This window comes from Mirounga leonina, unplaced genomic scaffold, assembly GCF_011800145.1.
Source record: "Mirounga leonina isolate KUSES-001 unplaced genomic scaffold, KU_Mleo_1.0 Mir_176, whole genome shotgun sequence".
Classification (NCBI taxonomy): domain Eukaryota; kingdom Metazoa; phylum Chordata; class Mammalia; order Carnivora; family Phocidae; genus Mirounga; species Mirounga leonina.
The window spans coordinates 25,048,443-25,065,568 of NW_023270454.1; the positions used below are offsets into that span (position 1 = coordinate 25,048,443).

General features: G+C 34.2%; 1 protein-coding gene across 3 annotated transcripts in view; it reads left to right on the plus strand.

Moving 5' to 3' along the window:
• FSTL5 (follistatin like 5) overlaps positions 1-17,126 on the plus strand; it is a 684,607-nt gene that overhangs the window by 537,836 nt on the left and 129,645 nt on the right. For all 3 annotated transcript variants that reach the window (XM_035022792.1, XM_035022794.1, XM_035022795.1), the window contains exons 8-9: positions 2,307-2,468; positions 6,901-7,035. In XM_035022792.1, the coding sequence (XP_034878683.1) occupies positions 2,307-2,468; positions 6,901-7,035 (297 nt within the window). The remainder of the gene's footprint in view (positions 1-2,306; positions 2,469-6,900; positions 7,036-17,126) is intronic.

A 17,126-nucleotide genomic window follows, 5' to 3' on the forward strand; every position in this document is an offset into this window, starting at 1 on the left:
CTTATTTACCAAGTCATATCCTTACTAAGGCAAATGCAGGGTACATATGTTCTCATGGTCATTCTAAATAACAAATGCTAAAGTGTGAGCGTGAATAAAAGATACGTAGTACGGCTGTAATACGCATTTTGAGGAACGCTTCATGCTCTACAATACTTTTATCACTCAACCATGCAAAGGGATATAATGATCAAATAAGACGAAACCTCTTCTACCAAGAAACTTAACTATATATACTAGCAAACAATAAATTATCCTAAAACTTAGTGGCTTAAAACAACAAACATTTATTACCTTATGAGACAATAACAGGACAATAGAGATATGAGATAGTAAGTAGAGAAATGAGACAACTAAAGAATTGGAGAACAGCTTAGCCAGGTGGTCCCAGTATTAGATATTTTCTGAGGTTGCAGTTTCCTTGGAAAATGTATATTTAGGTACTTTGCCCATGTTTTAATTGCTTTTTTCTATTAAAGTGTATGAGTTCATTGTATATTTTAGATATTAACCATTTATCAGATAATTTGGTTTACAAAGAGTTTCTCCCATTCTGTAGGTTTCCTTTTCATTATGTTGACAGTTTCCTTTGCTATGCAAAAGGAGTGGTTTGCCTTTTGTTGCTGGATTATAATAGCTCATTATATATTCTGGATACTAGTATGTTATCAGATATAATTTGCAAATATTGTTTTATTCTGTGAGTTGTATTTACACTTTGTTGGTAGTGTCCTTTGATGCACCTCAAATTTTAATTTTAATGAGGTTCAATTTATTGATTTTTCTTTTGTTGCTTGTGTTTTGGGGTCACATTTAAGAAACCATGGTGAAATACAAGGTCAAGAAGATTTACCCCTGTTTTCTTCTAAGTGCTTTATTATTTTAGCTCCTACATTTAGGTCTTTTATTAATTTTGAGCTAATTTTTATATATATTTTGTGAGGTAGGGGTTCAAGTTCATTTGTTTGCATATGGATATCCAGTTGTTTCAGCATCAGTTCTTGAAAAGACTATTTCTTGGCATCTATGTTGAAAATCAATTAACCAAAGATTAATAGTTTTATTTCTGCATTGCCAACTTTATTTCATAGGCTTAAATTTTTTTCTTATGCCAGTATCACATTGTTTTGGTTACTATATATGTGTGTGTGTGTGTATACTATATGTATATATATGTATATATATTTGTATATATACCATACACATACTTTGTAGTATATTTGAAAATTGAGAGGTATGAGACCTCCAGTGTTATTCTTTTTCAATTTGTTTTAACTATTTGGGGGTCCCTTGTGATTCTAGATAAATCCGAGGATTAGCTCTTCCATTTCTGCAAAAAGAAAAAAAAAATGCAGTTGGAATTTTGATAGGGATTACATTGTATCTATAGATCAATTTTTTTGGAGTATGGTCATCTTACTGATAATTCTTACCAATTCTTACTATCCTACTAATTAATTATTTCAATTCATAAACACATGACTTTTCATGTAGTTAGTTTTTCTTTAAATTCTTTCAAGTCATTTTGCAGTGTTCAGTGTAAAAATCTTGCACCTCCTTGGTGAAATTTATTTCTAAATATTTTATTTTTTGGATGCTTCTGTAAATGTAATTGTTATCCTGATTTTTTAAACATGCTGTGGTAAGGAAAAGATTTTCATTCTTTCTCATTTTTATATTCATTTACTCATTTATATAACTGAATTCTTTAAGTCTTATTTAATTCCTTATTTTCTTTATAATTGCTAATTATTTTAATGCTCAAATTTTCTCATATTTGGCAAATAAGAGTCCCTTTAAGTTAGCTTTTTTTTTTTTTTTTTGATGTTTCTATCATCCTTTGAAAACTTTTTTTAGGGCGCCTGGGTGGCTCAGTTGGTTAAGCGACTGCCTTCAGCTCAGGTCATGATCCCGGAGTCCCAGGATCGAGTCCTGCATGGGGCTCCCTGCTCAGCGGGGGGGTCTGCTTCTCCCTCTGACCCTCTTCCCTCTCGTGCTCTCTGTCTCTCATTCTCTCTCTCAAATAAATAAATAAAATCTTTAAAAAAAAAAAAAGAGAGAAAACTTCTTTTATTACCAAAACGGGATATCCCAGACTCAGCTTGTATCTTTCCTGGCATAGTCTCAGAATAACTTTTATGTAAGGAAAACTGGCACATTTTTGCAGACGATGATATTTGGAAACTAAGATCTATAGAAATATGTATCATTAAAATATATAATTGGCAATTTTCTCATATTGCAATTTTTGGAAAATCAAAGAATATGGCTTACTAATTCAATTTTTTCCCCATTTCTTCTTGTAGTCCCTCCAGTAATCCGGGTGTATCCAGAGAGTCAGGCTCGAGAACCTGGGGTAACCGCAAGTCTCAGGTGCCATGCAGAGGGGATACCAAACCCTCAGCTTGGCTGGCTCAAGAATGGAATTGATATTACACCAAAGCTGTCCAAACAACTCACACTTCAAGGTGCATTTTATTTGCATTTTTTCCTCTTAAATGACCATGTAGAAACTTTATACTAAAATTTGTAACAAAATTTACATGATTAAAAAAAAAAAAACAAACTAGCTGATGGCAACAAAATGTCATGCATATGAAAAAATATAATTGTTCTTAAGACATTATATTTGAAATAGAGTCCATTAGTATTTTTAGTTTTTTAAATAACAGTCTTATCATAATTAATTATATCATTATTTTGGCAATAAGTAAAATATTATATTATGTATCTTTTAAATGCTTGTCCTATGAATTATAACAGATCTGCTGAACAGAATAGGTGAATTTCTTCATAGAATACATTCTGAAGGGGTCATTTAAATGTTTAAATCATACTTCATAGAGAGTGTCAATAGGATAGAAATTCCTTAGTGAATATTTTGTAGCATAGCTTGCAAATGAAGGGAGAAGAAAAGATGTTACTAAATATGTTTCACACTTACATTGTTTAAAAGGTATGAATGTTATTATTGAATTTTAATATATAAAATATTCTAAGTTTTAACAGTCTAATATGTAAATATAATTAATTATTATACAGATTATAATAATAATGAATATGTGGTAAGTAGAAAACAAAAAAAATTGTAATGTCAAATAATCTAAATAATGCAAAAGCAGTTACATATATGTTGATTATACTAGTAATTTTAAAAATGTATAAATCTTATTTCCACTGTCAAGAGTAGAACATGACAAGTTGTTCTACTGGAGTATCTGTTGCATGACATTATATTCTTTATTGTATGCTTTAAATTCCTTCAATTCATGCTAGAAGCAAATGCATTTCCATTTTTGCATTATTTGTATAAGCATAGACTTCACTTCTTGTTCCACTTTAACAGTGAATGTTCTAATATGTGTTTTTAAATAAATCTTTTGACATATTTACTAACTTATTTTTGCAAGTAAAAAAATGTCATATGAAAGTAATTGTGACATTTACAATCTAGATCCTACAAATCTCTGTATTAATAGAAGTAAACCCCCCAAATTTACATGTTTACATATACTGATTACATCTTTAGTGCCTATAATCATAGAAAAGGATTGATCTGATTAACAGAAATTAAAGTGAAGAAAGTTCTAATTCTGATGTTTCTGATGTTGCCATCTCTTACCCATTTAATAGCAGTAAACCATATTAGATGAGCATATTATATCTTTGCTTATAGGAATATACAGAAAGGCACATTTGGGGGGTTGGTTACACTCCAGATTCAATAGTGAAAGAGTGGGGGCCTTTGTAAGGTAGCTATTATCATTTTTTAAAAGTGAGAAAAAAGCTGCAGTTTTGAGAGAATGTGACAAATGAAAAGTGAGTAGGAAGCAGGACCTAAGAGATAAATCTGGGTGCATAGGCGTGTTAAGTTCCATGTGATGACATGTTACCAAATACTATAGTTGTTTCATTATCCATTTACTCAACAAATGCTTAGTTAGCATTTACATGTGCAGTCCAAGTCTAGGCACAGACTGAATACATCAATGGATGGGATGATATGTTAATGAGAGGTAGTAAAATCCTAGAAGAGCAAAAATGTTTAATTGGAAGGCAAGTCAAGGTAAATAACACAAGGAGACTAAAAATCAGCAACAAACAAGAGAACAAGGTGATCCTACAGAAGAAAAGAAAACGAAGTATGGGAAAGAGTTCAACAATGCCAAATGCATAGAAAGGTCAAGGAAAGTCACTGAAATGTATTCATGGGTCAGGTGATTAGTTTGGCCTTTTGACATTTAGAAAAAACAGTATTTATAGCCATCAGTCTTCAGTGGTTTTAGAAATGAGAAGGAGGTAAGAAAGTATAAAAATCTCTCCAGATTTGAAAGGAGGACAAAAGAAAAGGTAGTTGCTGTTGATGGAAAGGATTAGGACTAATGAAGATATTTTTTTCTTCTTAGACAATACATCAATTTGAAGAAATACTAGAAAAGAAAAAGATGTGCAGATAATGGAGGTGGGGAAGGATGACCAAATAATTGTAGAAATCAGAAAGAAAAGGGATTTTCCTTGGAAAGAAACAGAGAGTTTCCTTTGAGAAGTAAATAAATGTGAAGATGTAGATGGATATAGGAAGTTGGCTTTCCTTGTTTTCCCAGCTTTGATTGAAATATAATTGACAGAGTATTGTGTAAGTTTAAGGTATAAAATGTGATGATTTAATAAGCATATATACTGCAAAATGATTTGGGTTTATTTGCTAATTACATGTATGCACTTCATGACTTAAAAACAAGGTCGCTTGCTTGGGGTGAGAAGTTAGGATGGGAAACATCAAACAGAGTAAAGATTTGAACTAAAAATGGAGCAGGAAATGAAAGGCATGTATCTTAAAGATCAAGTGAAGTGAATACCAAGTAGCACTGAACATCCTGCAAACTGAAAACTCTGAATTTGAAAATTCGTAAATTTGCTTATGCGGTCATCTCTTAATGTACTCAAAAAACTAGATGCAGAGACACTAAGTGCAGAGATATGTCAGCTTATTCTAGTTTTGGCAGTTAGTAAGCCATTTGTGTCAGAATGATAAATGAACGAGGGAATTGCTAGTTCTGGCAATGGAGTTGAACACATCTAGAAATGGTAGATTATGTAGAGAAGGAGGCAGAGCATAAAGGTTAGGAGAACATATAACAATATTGAGAAGAGAACATTTGAAGAAGGAATAAATTGACTTTGATATTTCAAAAAAATCTGAGAATTTAGGTTGTTAAGTGTGTGGGTCTTGAGAGAAAGAATGTTCTTTGGAGAGAGCCATGTTTCATGCAAAACAAGAAGCTGATGCCGGCTTAAATACATCGTTCACTCCTTATCTTTTAGAGCAGGGGTCTGCAAACTAAGGCCCACAGGCCAAACCTGGGAAGCTGCCTATTTGAGAAATAAAGCCATGTGGGGGGCTTTGTTTTTGTTTTTAGAACACAGCCACACTCACGTTTTAGAATATTGCTCGTGCTGCTTTCATGCTGCTATGACAGAGGTGAGTAGCTGTCACAGATACTGTATGGCCCACAAAGCATAAAATGTTTACCCAGCATTTAACAGGAAAACGAAACACCCCCCCCCCCCGAAAATGGCCAACCTCCGTTTTGGAGTAGTGATTTTCAACAATGGATGGGGGGAATGGAGATATGCATTACCATCTGTAAAGTGAGAAAAAGGTTCAGGTTATCCAATTGGTTATTCCTCCCCAAACACTCACCGCTTTTCCAGATCCCATTCACATCCCTGGAGAGCCACTGGCATTCCCACGCTCTTCTTCCCATTAGTTTTCTATCTTCTTTCCCCAAACAGGGGTATGGATTATTTTGTCCCTTATCTGTCTTAAATAGTCATATTACTTTCTGTCACACATGGTGCATAGTGTTCTTGTGATTGGATAATATGGAACAAACACACACAGAATCGCTTAAAGAAAGAATGAAAATGAAGTAAAAGAGAAAAAAAAGGAAACCTAAACAAATGAGCGCAACAAACACTGAATTTTAGAGTCTGACAGGTGTCCAGCCCTTATCTTTTGAATTGATGATTTCCATAAGATCATTTTATGAGTCTCTGATTCTGCTTCTGATAATTATGTATTATTTAGGACAATTAAGAAATAATACATATAAAAGCACACTGTATATTGCCAACATATAGTTGGTGGTTAATTATACCCTGGTATCCACACTGGGGAAAGCAACTAGTTATTCAGGGTTTAGCTTAAGAAATTATTTTACCAAGATTTAAAAGTTGAGCTAATTATTCCCTCAATCCTTTGGTTATTATACATTAACTTATCAATTTCCATATTATAATATTATTTATGTAAATTTCTGGCAAAAGACAAATCTTGCAGACAAATCATGTGTTATTATCTTTCTGTTTTCCTTACCTAATAATTTCCTTACCTTCTAATTCCAGATATAATACTGGTTCAATAATGTACCTGATAAGTGGCAATCATACTACACTCGCGTGATGTAGCTCACTGAATTTCTTTATGAAAAGTCTTTTTAGCATATTCTCCTATATATAAACCATATTGCTATTATTTTCAAATTCTGTAAAGCTTAGGGCAAAGTGGATTCTGAATACGAAAAATAAATATACAAATGGAATTAGAGTTATCAATATGAAATACTTAATGAAATGTGGGAAATAGGAAATAAAGATAAAATACGAAGCGTGTGCATTTGAGATAGAGTTTTGGGCTCTCTGTAATAGAATGACAACACAGTTTATGAAACACTTGAATGCTTTTGGAATAATCTGGCATGCCTCCAAAGCATGGAAGTAGAAAGGAAAATAGTTTAATTAGGACAAGCTAAGAGAACTGCTTGACTGTGTAATCGGAAAGCACTGTACCAAAACTGAAATCGTAGTTTACAAGTTGCATTTGCCTTCTGTTTTCAGCAAATGGCAGCGAGGTTCATATAAGCAATGTGCGCTATGAAGATACAGGGGCATACACTTGTATGGCGAAGAATGAAGCAGGAGTGGATGAAGACATCTCTTCTCTTTTTGTGGAAGATTCTGCTAGAAAGACCCGTATGTATTGAACATTTACATGCACAGTGCACACACGTGCACACGTTGTACTCGACTTTACAATTAGGCTTTTTTTCAAAAAGCAAAAGCACCAGAAAACTCTGCAAAATGAACAATGTGTTTAAAAAAAAAAAAACAAAACAGTTTCATGCACAGGAAAGCTAAGAATCTTAAAGTATTAAAATCAGATTTAAGAATTAAACAACCTTGTGAAATTTTTAATACAACACTAGAATGATTTTGTTTCCTTTGCAAGTGTGCCTACTATGTTTCAGGTCCTGTCTTCCCATTCACCCGTACAGGAATTTAAATTCCCTGCAAAATCCCTTTTCCAAACGACATGGGGATTTCAAGATCCCAAGATACAGCAAAGAGGCATCCTATAGGTGTAATAAATTAGTATCTTTCTTTTTCTGTCAGTTGCCTTGCAGTCGGTGGCCCACGAGCCATACCACAGGGCTTCTCTGCAGTAGGCACTGGTTACTGCCACTGTAAGACCCTCACTGCCCTGGCTCCAACATCAATCCCTGGTCAGTTTTCTCCATTCAGGGCTAGAAATCCTTTGCTATTGCTGTACGTGCATGTTACCTGGTTGTATCATGAAGTAATAAGAAAAAATATATACCATTCTTTTTTTAAAAAAATATTACTTAGTGAAAGAGATATGGATAGGGTAAGGATGCTACAGATGGATTTTTAGTTACAGCTGAATTGCTTGGAACTCAAAGTCTTCTTATAGCCTGTGTCAAATGAGCTCTCTATGGGAAATCCCACAGTCACTTTCTTCTCCCAGTGTGTATATGCCAGAGTATGGTTGTTTTAGGATTGGGTCTGGATGTACTTGGAATGACTATTGTCCTTGTTCTTCAGTCTGATTTGTTATATCCATTTACAAGTCTTATTAATCTAATTTGTTGAAGGGCCCTGATATTTGGAGGGCTCTCTAGTTTGGCATGCTTATTTCTCTGAACCAAGTTTTTGAACAACGTTAAAGCATTGTCTTGGAATCTTATTTCTCTTTAAATCAGTGAGTACATGTGGATATTAGTGGAGCCAATGGGAAAGAAGGACTTATCTAAGTCCTGACTACCAGTGTATCTTTGTCTATATTTGGTCTGGCTAGGACAATGATCATTACAAGCAAATATTTAAAAAGAAAATTCTTAAGGTAGAAAAACAGAAAAGAAAGATGGATTTAATGACCTGGATAAGGTCCACCATAATTTGTCTACTCCTTTTATATATTTCTGCTAAATACCAATATGCAATTCACTTTCTGTTAAAAAATAATTTTAGGTGACAAGTAATTGGATACTTTGGTTTTCTTTGTCCTTTATGATGACATTTGTGACACAGATTTTAATTTCAACTCTATTCTGATTTTCTTTTAATGTTGGTAAAGTACTTTTCATTTCCCCAGTTACAGCATTAAAACATCTAGCCAGAGTTCCTTTAATGAGTGAATCACTTACTATTTACCAGCATGTAAATTTAAGGACAATTTTAGAGGAAGATTTAATATAATTTTATTCATAAATTTAGTCATTGAACGTGTTTGTTTAATTATAAACAGTTTCTGAGATCATGTTTTTATTTTATTTTACTTATTACTTTAAGCACTTAGGTCAAAATAATACATTTTTAATAATTTTTGAGATTTATGTTAACATGCTATTAAAATCAGAAATAACATTTTTTTTTATAAGTTTTAGCAAAGCAGGCCTTCCTACATCTATATTTATAGAACTTTCAAAGTCATCTTATAAGAAATAATACAAGTGAAAGATTTGGAGTGTTTTGTTCCTAAGTCTGGGTATAAATTATTTATAGATGTTCCTTATGTATTTAAATTATGTAACATTTTCAAGGATAAAAGGAGAAAACTAGGGGGTGCCTGGGTGGCTCAGTCAATTAAGGATCTGCCTTCAGCTCAGGTCATGATCCCAGGGTCCTGGGATCGAGCCCCACATTGGGGCTCCCTGCTCAGCGGGAGTCTGTTTCTCCTTCTCCCTCTTCTTTCCCCCTTCTCATTCTCTCTCTCTCTCAAATAAATAAAATCTTTAAAAAAAAAGAGAGGAAACTAACAGATTTCATTTTTTAACTTAATTAACTCATTTATTTTGGTAAGAGCACAGCATAAATTCTACCCTCTTAAGTTTTTTTTTTTTTTTTTTAAGATTTTATTTATTTATTTGACAGAGAGAGAGACAGCGAGAGAGGGAACACAAGCAGGGAGAGGGGGAGAGGGAGAAGCAGCTCCCCGCAGAGCAGGGAGCCCGATGCGGGGCTCGATTCCAGGACCCTGGGATCATGACCTGAGCCGAAGGCAGACACTTAACGACTGAGCCACCCAGGCACCCCTACCCTCTTAAGCTTTTAAGTGCATGACATTTTATTGTTAACTATAGGCACTAGGTTGTATAATAGATCTCCAGAACTTATTCATTTGTATAACTGTAACTTTATACCCTTTGAACAACTCTTCATTTTTCCCTCCTCCACATAACCTCACAACCACCCTTGTATTTTGTTTCTATGATTTTGACTCTTTTAGATAACTCATATAAATGCAACTTTATAGTCTTTGTGTTTCTGTGACTGGCTTGCTTCAATTAGCATAATGTCTTTCAGGTCCGTTTATGTTGTCACAAATGGTAGGATTTCCTTCCTTTTAAGGTGAAATAATATTCCACTGTATGTATACACAATGTTTTCTTTACCCATTCATTTGTCAATAGATATTTGAATTATGTCCATATGTTGGCTATTGTGAATGATGCTGCAGTGAATGTCTGAGTGCAGATATCTGTGATCATGATTTCAGTTCTTTGGATATATTCCCAGAAATTGGGTTACTGGATCATATGATGGTTCCATTTTTATTTTCTGAGGAGCCTCTATGTTTTTCATAGTGACTGCACCATTTTTCATCAATGCCAGCAGGGCACAAAGTTCCAATTATTCCACATCCTGCCAATGCTTTTATCTTTTGTTATAATAATAACCATCCCGACAGGTGTGAGATAATATCTCTTTGCAGCTTTGATTTGCATTTCTGATGCTTAGTGATGAGGAACACTTTTCATATACCTACTGGCCATTTGTATATCTTCTTTTGGGGAAATGTCTATTCAAGTCCTTTGCCCATTTTTTTTTTTTAATTAGGTTGTTCTTTTTTTAATTTAGTTATTGAAGTTCCTTGTATATATTTGAAATTAAACACTTATCAGACATATGAGTTGAAAATATTTTCTCACATTCCATAGGTTGATTTTACACTCTCTTGATTGTGCCTTTTCCTGTGCAGAAACTTTTTAGTTTGATATAGTCCAACTTGTCTATTTTTGCTTTTGTTCCCTGTGCTTTTGATAAAATTATAGGCCAATATCCCCGGTGAACATGGATACAGAACTCCTCAACAAAATATTAACAAACTGACTGTCATAGCACACTAACGAGATCATACACCATGATCATGTGGGATTCATCCCTGGAATACAAGAATGGTTCAAACTGTGCAGATCAATAAATATGATTTGCACATTAAAAAAAAGAATGAGAGTAAAAACCTCTTGATCATCCAATAGATGAAGAAAAATATTTGACACACTCTTTCATGATAAAAATGCTCCACAAACTACACATGGAAAGAATGTACCTCAACATAATAAAGGTCATATATAAGAAGCCCATCATACTCAATGGTAAAAAATGGAAATCTTTTCTTCCCAGATCAGGAACAAGACACAGATGCCCAGTTTCACCATTTCAATTCAACATATCCCTGAAAGCCCTAGCCATAACAATTAGGCAAGAAAAAGTAAAAATAAAAAAAAAAAAGCATTCAAATCAGAAAGGAAGAAGTAAAATAGTCTGTTTGCAGATGACATGAATGTATAAATAAAAAGACCTACAAAGTCTCCACAAACAAACTGTTAGAGCTAATAAACATATTCAGTAAAGTTTCAGTGTACAAAATCAACATACAAAAATCTGTTGTGTTTCTATAAATTGGAATGAGATATCTGAAAGGCAATTAAGAAAGCAATCCCACTTAGAATAGCATCAAACAGAATAAAGTACTTGGGAATAAACTTCACCAAGGAGGTGAAAGACTTGTACACTGAAAACTCTTATACATTAATGAAAGAAATTAAAGATACAAATAAATGGAAAGACATTTCATGCTCATGGTTTAGAAGAACAAATATTGTTAAAAATGCTCATACTATCCAAAGCAATCTATGATTCAATGTTATTTCCATCAAAAACACAGTGAAATAGAATTTTTTTGGATTTTTTTGGAAATTTCTATTTCTATGGAAATAGTAAAAAAGACCTAGAGTTAATATAGAACAATAAAATATCCAGAATAGTCAAAGTGGTCTTGAGAAAGAACAAATCTTAAAGCATCATACTTCCTGATTTCAAATAATATATATAAAGCTATAGTAAATAAAACAATATGGTACTTGTATAAAGACAGATAGATAGACAAATTGAATAGAACAGAGAGCCCAGATATAAGTCTATGAATGTACAGTTAACTGATCTTCAACAAGAGCATCAGAATATACATTGAAGAAAGGACAGTCTTTTCAAAAAATGGTTCTGGGAAACTGAATATCCACATGTAAAAGGATGAAACTGGACCCTGATCTTACACCATACATAAAAATCAACTCAATATGGATTAAAGACTTAAACATAAGGCCTGAAAATATAAAACTCTTTTTTTTTAAAGATTTTATTTTATCCATTTATTCATGAGAGACAGAGAGAGAGAGAGAGAGGCAGAGGGAGAAGCAGGCTCCCCGCTGAGCAGGGAGCTCGATGCGGGACTCGATCCCGGGACTCCAGGATCATGACCTGAGCCGAAGGCAGACGCTTAACCATCTGAGCCACCCAGGTGCCCCTAAAACTCTTATATGAAAACAAACAGCAATGTTTCATGACATTGATCTTGGCAATGAAATTAATGGATTTTAGCTGTAACCCCAAAGTCTCAAGCATTACTAATTCATGTTTATATTCTACTCTTTTATAGGCATGCAAATCCAGATTCTTTGGCATAACAAATTTACCTCTCATTTCAATAAACACCTTTAATTTTTGTTAAGTCTGTTTTCATAAACTTGCTACACTGGTTATTGAGAACATATCGTATATATGTATATGTGTGTATATATATATATATATATATATATATATATATATATATATATATAGTTGTTGATATGAACACATCCATTCTTAGAATTGTATGCTCATAATTAAAATCTGAATAATACTAAATGAGTAAACTTAGCAGAGTATTAGGAGCTACAGAAAAGAAGAAATTGAAATGTAAGAATGTCTATGCGGTAGCAGACAGTTTTCCTTGGTGGGTTTCCTAGTACTTAATAAACTGTCAGAATCCTGTACAACAGAAACAAAATCAAAATCAAGTCAAGATCACATTAAAGAAAGCTATGGCCTTATGTAGCCTACCTCTTAAGGATTGCTCTGGGTTCTCTTCTAGTAATTCCATGGACAAAGACCAATATTGGTTATACAATGTGCATTTGGATAGATAGATATTTTTAAAAATAGTCAAAGGAAACAGTCACGGAGCCATCAGTAATGACTTTACTCTTCTTATTTGCACCTATTAAAAAATTACTGACTTGTCTGCATTCACCAAAAATAAATTCACAGGTCATTTTTCCTTTCAGTAGTGATGGGATACAACATGTATCCAAAAAAGCAGATTGCTGTAGTAGAAGAGTATGAACTTTGCCATTAGACATGAGTTAGAGTCATTGTTCTACCACATAATAGTTCTATGATTTGGAGCTATTACATAACCTCTCTGAGCTTTAATTTCTTTACCTGTAATGATCTGGAATAAATATTAACTCACTAAGGGATTTCTGTGTAGATATTATAAAGCACTCTCCATAGTTCTAGACGTAAAGTAGCTCTTCCTCTAATTTATGCTTATTTTCTGAAAATAATTATTTATTCCTTGCTAGAAACATTGACAAAAGTTATTTTTTAAAACTCTGGAGAATCTAGTAATTGTTAGAAATTAGAGTTTCTAAAATGAATGATAGAGACAAACAGAGATCGATACAGATATTGAGATAAATGTAGAGATAAGAGGGAGAGAGAGAGAGATGAGTATATATGGGCATCTATATAATTACATATACAAATATAAAAATCACTATTTCATTTTACATTAAAACAACTTGACCCAAGAGATTAGAGATACATTTTTTTTCCTTTAATGTAGCTATTAAGATATTTTAAATAAGGATGTGAGGGCGATCTGGCTGCGACATCTGTCACCCCATTGATCGCCAGGGTTGATTCGGCTGATCTGGCTGGCTAGGCGGGTGTCCCTTCCTCCCTCACCACTCCATGTGCGTCCCTCCCAAAGCTGCACGCTCGGTCGAAGAGGACGACCTTCCCTGATAGAGGAGGACCGTTCTTCAGTCAAGGGTATACGAGTAGCTGCGCTCCCCTGCTAGAACCTCCAAACAAGCTCTCAAGATATTTTAAATAATATCTTGTCACCAGAGTCCACTTTTGTCACAGAATGAAAGCAAAAGCTACACTTTATTTCCCTTTACATTAGTCAATTTATATTCCTATTACATTTTTTAAAATTCTTCAGTAATGTGCTCTTCTTCTGTTTTCTTTTTTGAAAGGTGCAGAGAAGAGAGGTATTGAATTCCATATAGACAACAATAAACATGGGGAAAGACAACTTTTGGACTAAATGACACAACACAGTCCTACTTTGTTTAGCTACAGCTTCAGAGCAATCATCCGTTATTTTCTACATAATAGAGCAGTCATAGTAGTATCAATCACATTTTTTTCCTTATACTACATTTCCCAGCAGGATGATACCGTTGAGTGAACAATTCATGCAAAGCCTCATATGGCTAAGGAGTTTATGTTTTGCTTGTAACCTAATCTTTGAATTGGAAAACCTTGAGTTACAGTGCCCAACTTTGTCAACAAACCTCACTGGAAGTTTTCTCATGTGACAAATTGAACTACAAAAAAGTGCTTCAACGTAATCTCACCTACAGGGACATTAGGAATAGGGTTTGGTAACTAAGGTTTTTTTTTTTTTTTTTAAGATTTTTTTAAATTTATTTGACAGAGAGAGACACAGCGAGAGAGGGAACACAAGCAGCAGGAGAGGGAGAGGGAGAAGCAGGCCCCCCGCAGAGCAGGGAGCCCGATGTGGGACTCGATCCCAGGACCCTGGGATCATGACCTGAGCCGAAGGCAGACGCTCAACGACTGAGCCACCCAGGCGCCCCGATAACTAAGGTTTAATGGGGTGATATACAGGGAGGATTTAAATGTAAAGAAGAGTGGAAATGGGCCACTGGGGATTGTAACAGGGAGTAGGAGATGATATGAAATATATGAGAGGGTTTTAGGCAGAGGCAAATGTTATTCATTTGAAAACGGCTTGCAAGTGCATAAGCACTTAATACATTTCCATTCCCAAGGGGAGTTCAATTCCCAGATGATAATAATTCATCTTCAGGATTAAGGTAAATGGAAAGCAGTGTGAATGTAGGCTGTTATTGAAAGCTTTTAAGCTACTGGCTGCATTAAGCACTGAGCACAGATTATAGCACACCTTGCTGGGATTTTAGTAAAGAATATGATTAATCTAGCTTCTTGTAAATATTGGAATAGAATGTCTGAATATATTATAATAGAATATACAACTTTATTTTTTATCATTGTCACTGTCAGCATTATATTTGGGAATATTGGGCCATTACAACCATCCTTATTTTAGAATTAACTTCAATAAATTAATATTGGTTGACAATTATGAAACTAATTATAAGATTCTCTAAAACAATATTTTAAATTGTTAAGCCTATAACAAGATTATTTGAATGAACAAGTTATATAAATATATAATGCTAATGTAAGTTAATAATATTACACAAATACAATGACTGTAATTAACAGTACACGGACATTAGAAATATGATAAAATGTAGCCATTTGTACCCAAATATTTCAAAAGATCTGTAAATGCTTAAGAAGCTCTTGCCTATTTTGGAAGTAGAGGAAAGGGACTTTGAGAACTTGTTCGGAGGTTCTAGCAGGGGAGGGCAGCTACTCCTATACCCTTGACTGAAGAATAGTCCTCCTCTATTAATAAGGCCATCCTTTTCCACTGACTGTGCAGCTTAGGCAGGACATGCATGTAGCAGAGAGGGAGGAAAGGGCCAGGTGCCTAGCCAGTCAGATCAGCTGAATCAACCCCGGTGATCAATGGGACAACAGATGTCACAGACAGATTGCCTACACCTGAAACTAAGAGTACACTGTACGTTAATTATGTAGAATTTAAATAAAAACTTGTTAAAAAAAAAGATAAACTGAAAACAAGTAGAGGAAAGGATCTTAAAATAGATTAAAACATGGTCTTTTTACATATAAACAGTTTGAGTATGGTATTGCACACTTTGAAAATAGAGCATATTCTGATAATATAGAAAAATTAATTAACTCTCTAGTCTTCATTTACTTCCTATTTTTATTACTTTATTATTATTATTATTTTTTAATTTTAAGTGGACTCCATACCCAACATAGGACTTGAACTCAAGACCCTGAGATTGAGAGTCCATGCTCTACTGACTGAGCCAGCCGGGAGCCCCTTTACTTCCTATTTTTAAAGAACGGAAAATACCTATTTCAAAAGGGCAGTTGTATAGATTTTGTTTTGTTTTGTTTATTTAAAACAAAACAATAGTTATTTATTTGAGAAAAAGAGTGTGCATGTGAGTGGGGGAGGGGCAAAAGGAGAGGGAGAGAGAGAATCCTCAAGCGGACTCCCAGCTGAGCACAGAGCCGATGTGGACTAGTGCCCAGGAACCTGAGATCATGACCTAAACCGAAATCAAGAGTTGGCTTAACTGACTGAGCCACCCAGGCACCCCAGGGCAGTTGTATAGATTTAATGAGATCATTTAAGCAGAATCTTATTAATGTTTATAGAGGTTAGAAAGATAATATAAATAGATGAGCCTAGTCTGTAAAAGGTACAGGTGAAGGCAAATGCAGTGGTCATCAATTAATTATAATTTCTACACTCAACCAATATGAGATAGGTAGAATAATTAGGAGTAAGAAAAGTCCATAGTTAAAGATAAGGTGTGCATATGATAACCAGGGTGAAATTTAATCCTGATTGTTATAAGCTAAGTGCTTGAATTAAAAAGAATCAAATAAAAACAAATATTTCAGGAAAATGAAATAAATCAATAAATGAAAAAAATGTCATTTTTTAATTTAACATTCACTGAATATTATTCAATACAGAAGCTACACTGAATACATTTAAAGCAGAGTGAACAATTCATATTTCTTTTGAAAAGTCTCCCAACCTATTTATTTAATATTGTCACAGACCGGGCGCCTGGGTGGCTCAGTCGTTAAGCGTCTGCCTTCGGCTCAGGTCATGGTCCCAGGGTCCTGGGATCGAGCCCCACATCGGGCTCCCTGCTTGGCAGGAAGCCTGCTTCTCCCTCTCCCACTCCCCCTGCTTGTGTTCCCTCTCTCGCTGTCTCTCTCTCTGTCAAATAAATAAATAAAATCTTAAAAAAAAAAATATTGTCACAGACCTTTATATATCAGTAAGCTTAGTGTGAAATAAAATGCACTTAGGATAATCGGACTCATGTCAAGGTTAACTGTGCTTGATAAGCATTTATTATTTTATGAGCTTTTATTATTTATCATAAATTCTAATATTCATGGTCTCAATTTGGCCAATGACATTGTCACATCCTGTAGAGTAACTGTTCCATAAATCTTTTCATCTGTTGACCCAGAATACACTGAAATTATCTGCCTCGTGATTTCCATATCTGAAGGCTGTATTTTTAAAATAACACCATTTTCAATGTCATTAAATAGATCTGTCTAACACATTGCCATTTTTGCACAATAGTAGAGACTTGTTATCTAACAAGATGCTATGTGATCTGAATGTCATCAGATTGACAGGTTTACAACAATTCTAAGCAATCAGGCATCTCTTTTGCCTACAAAAC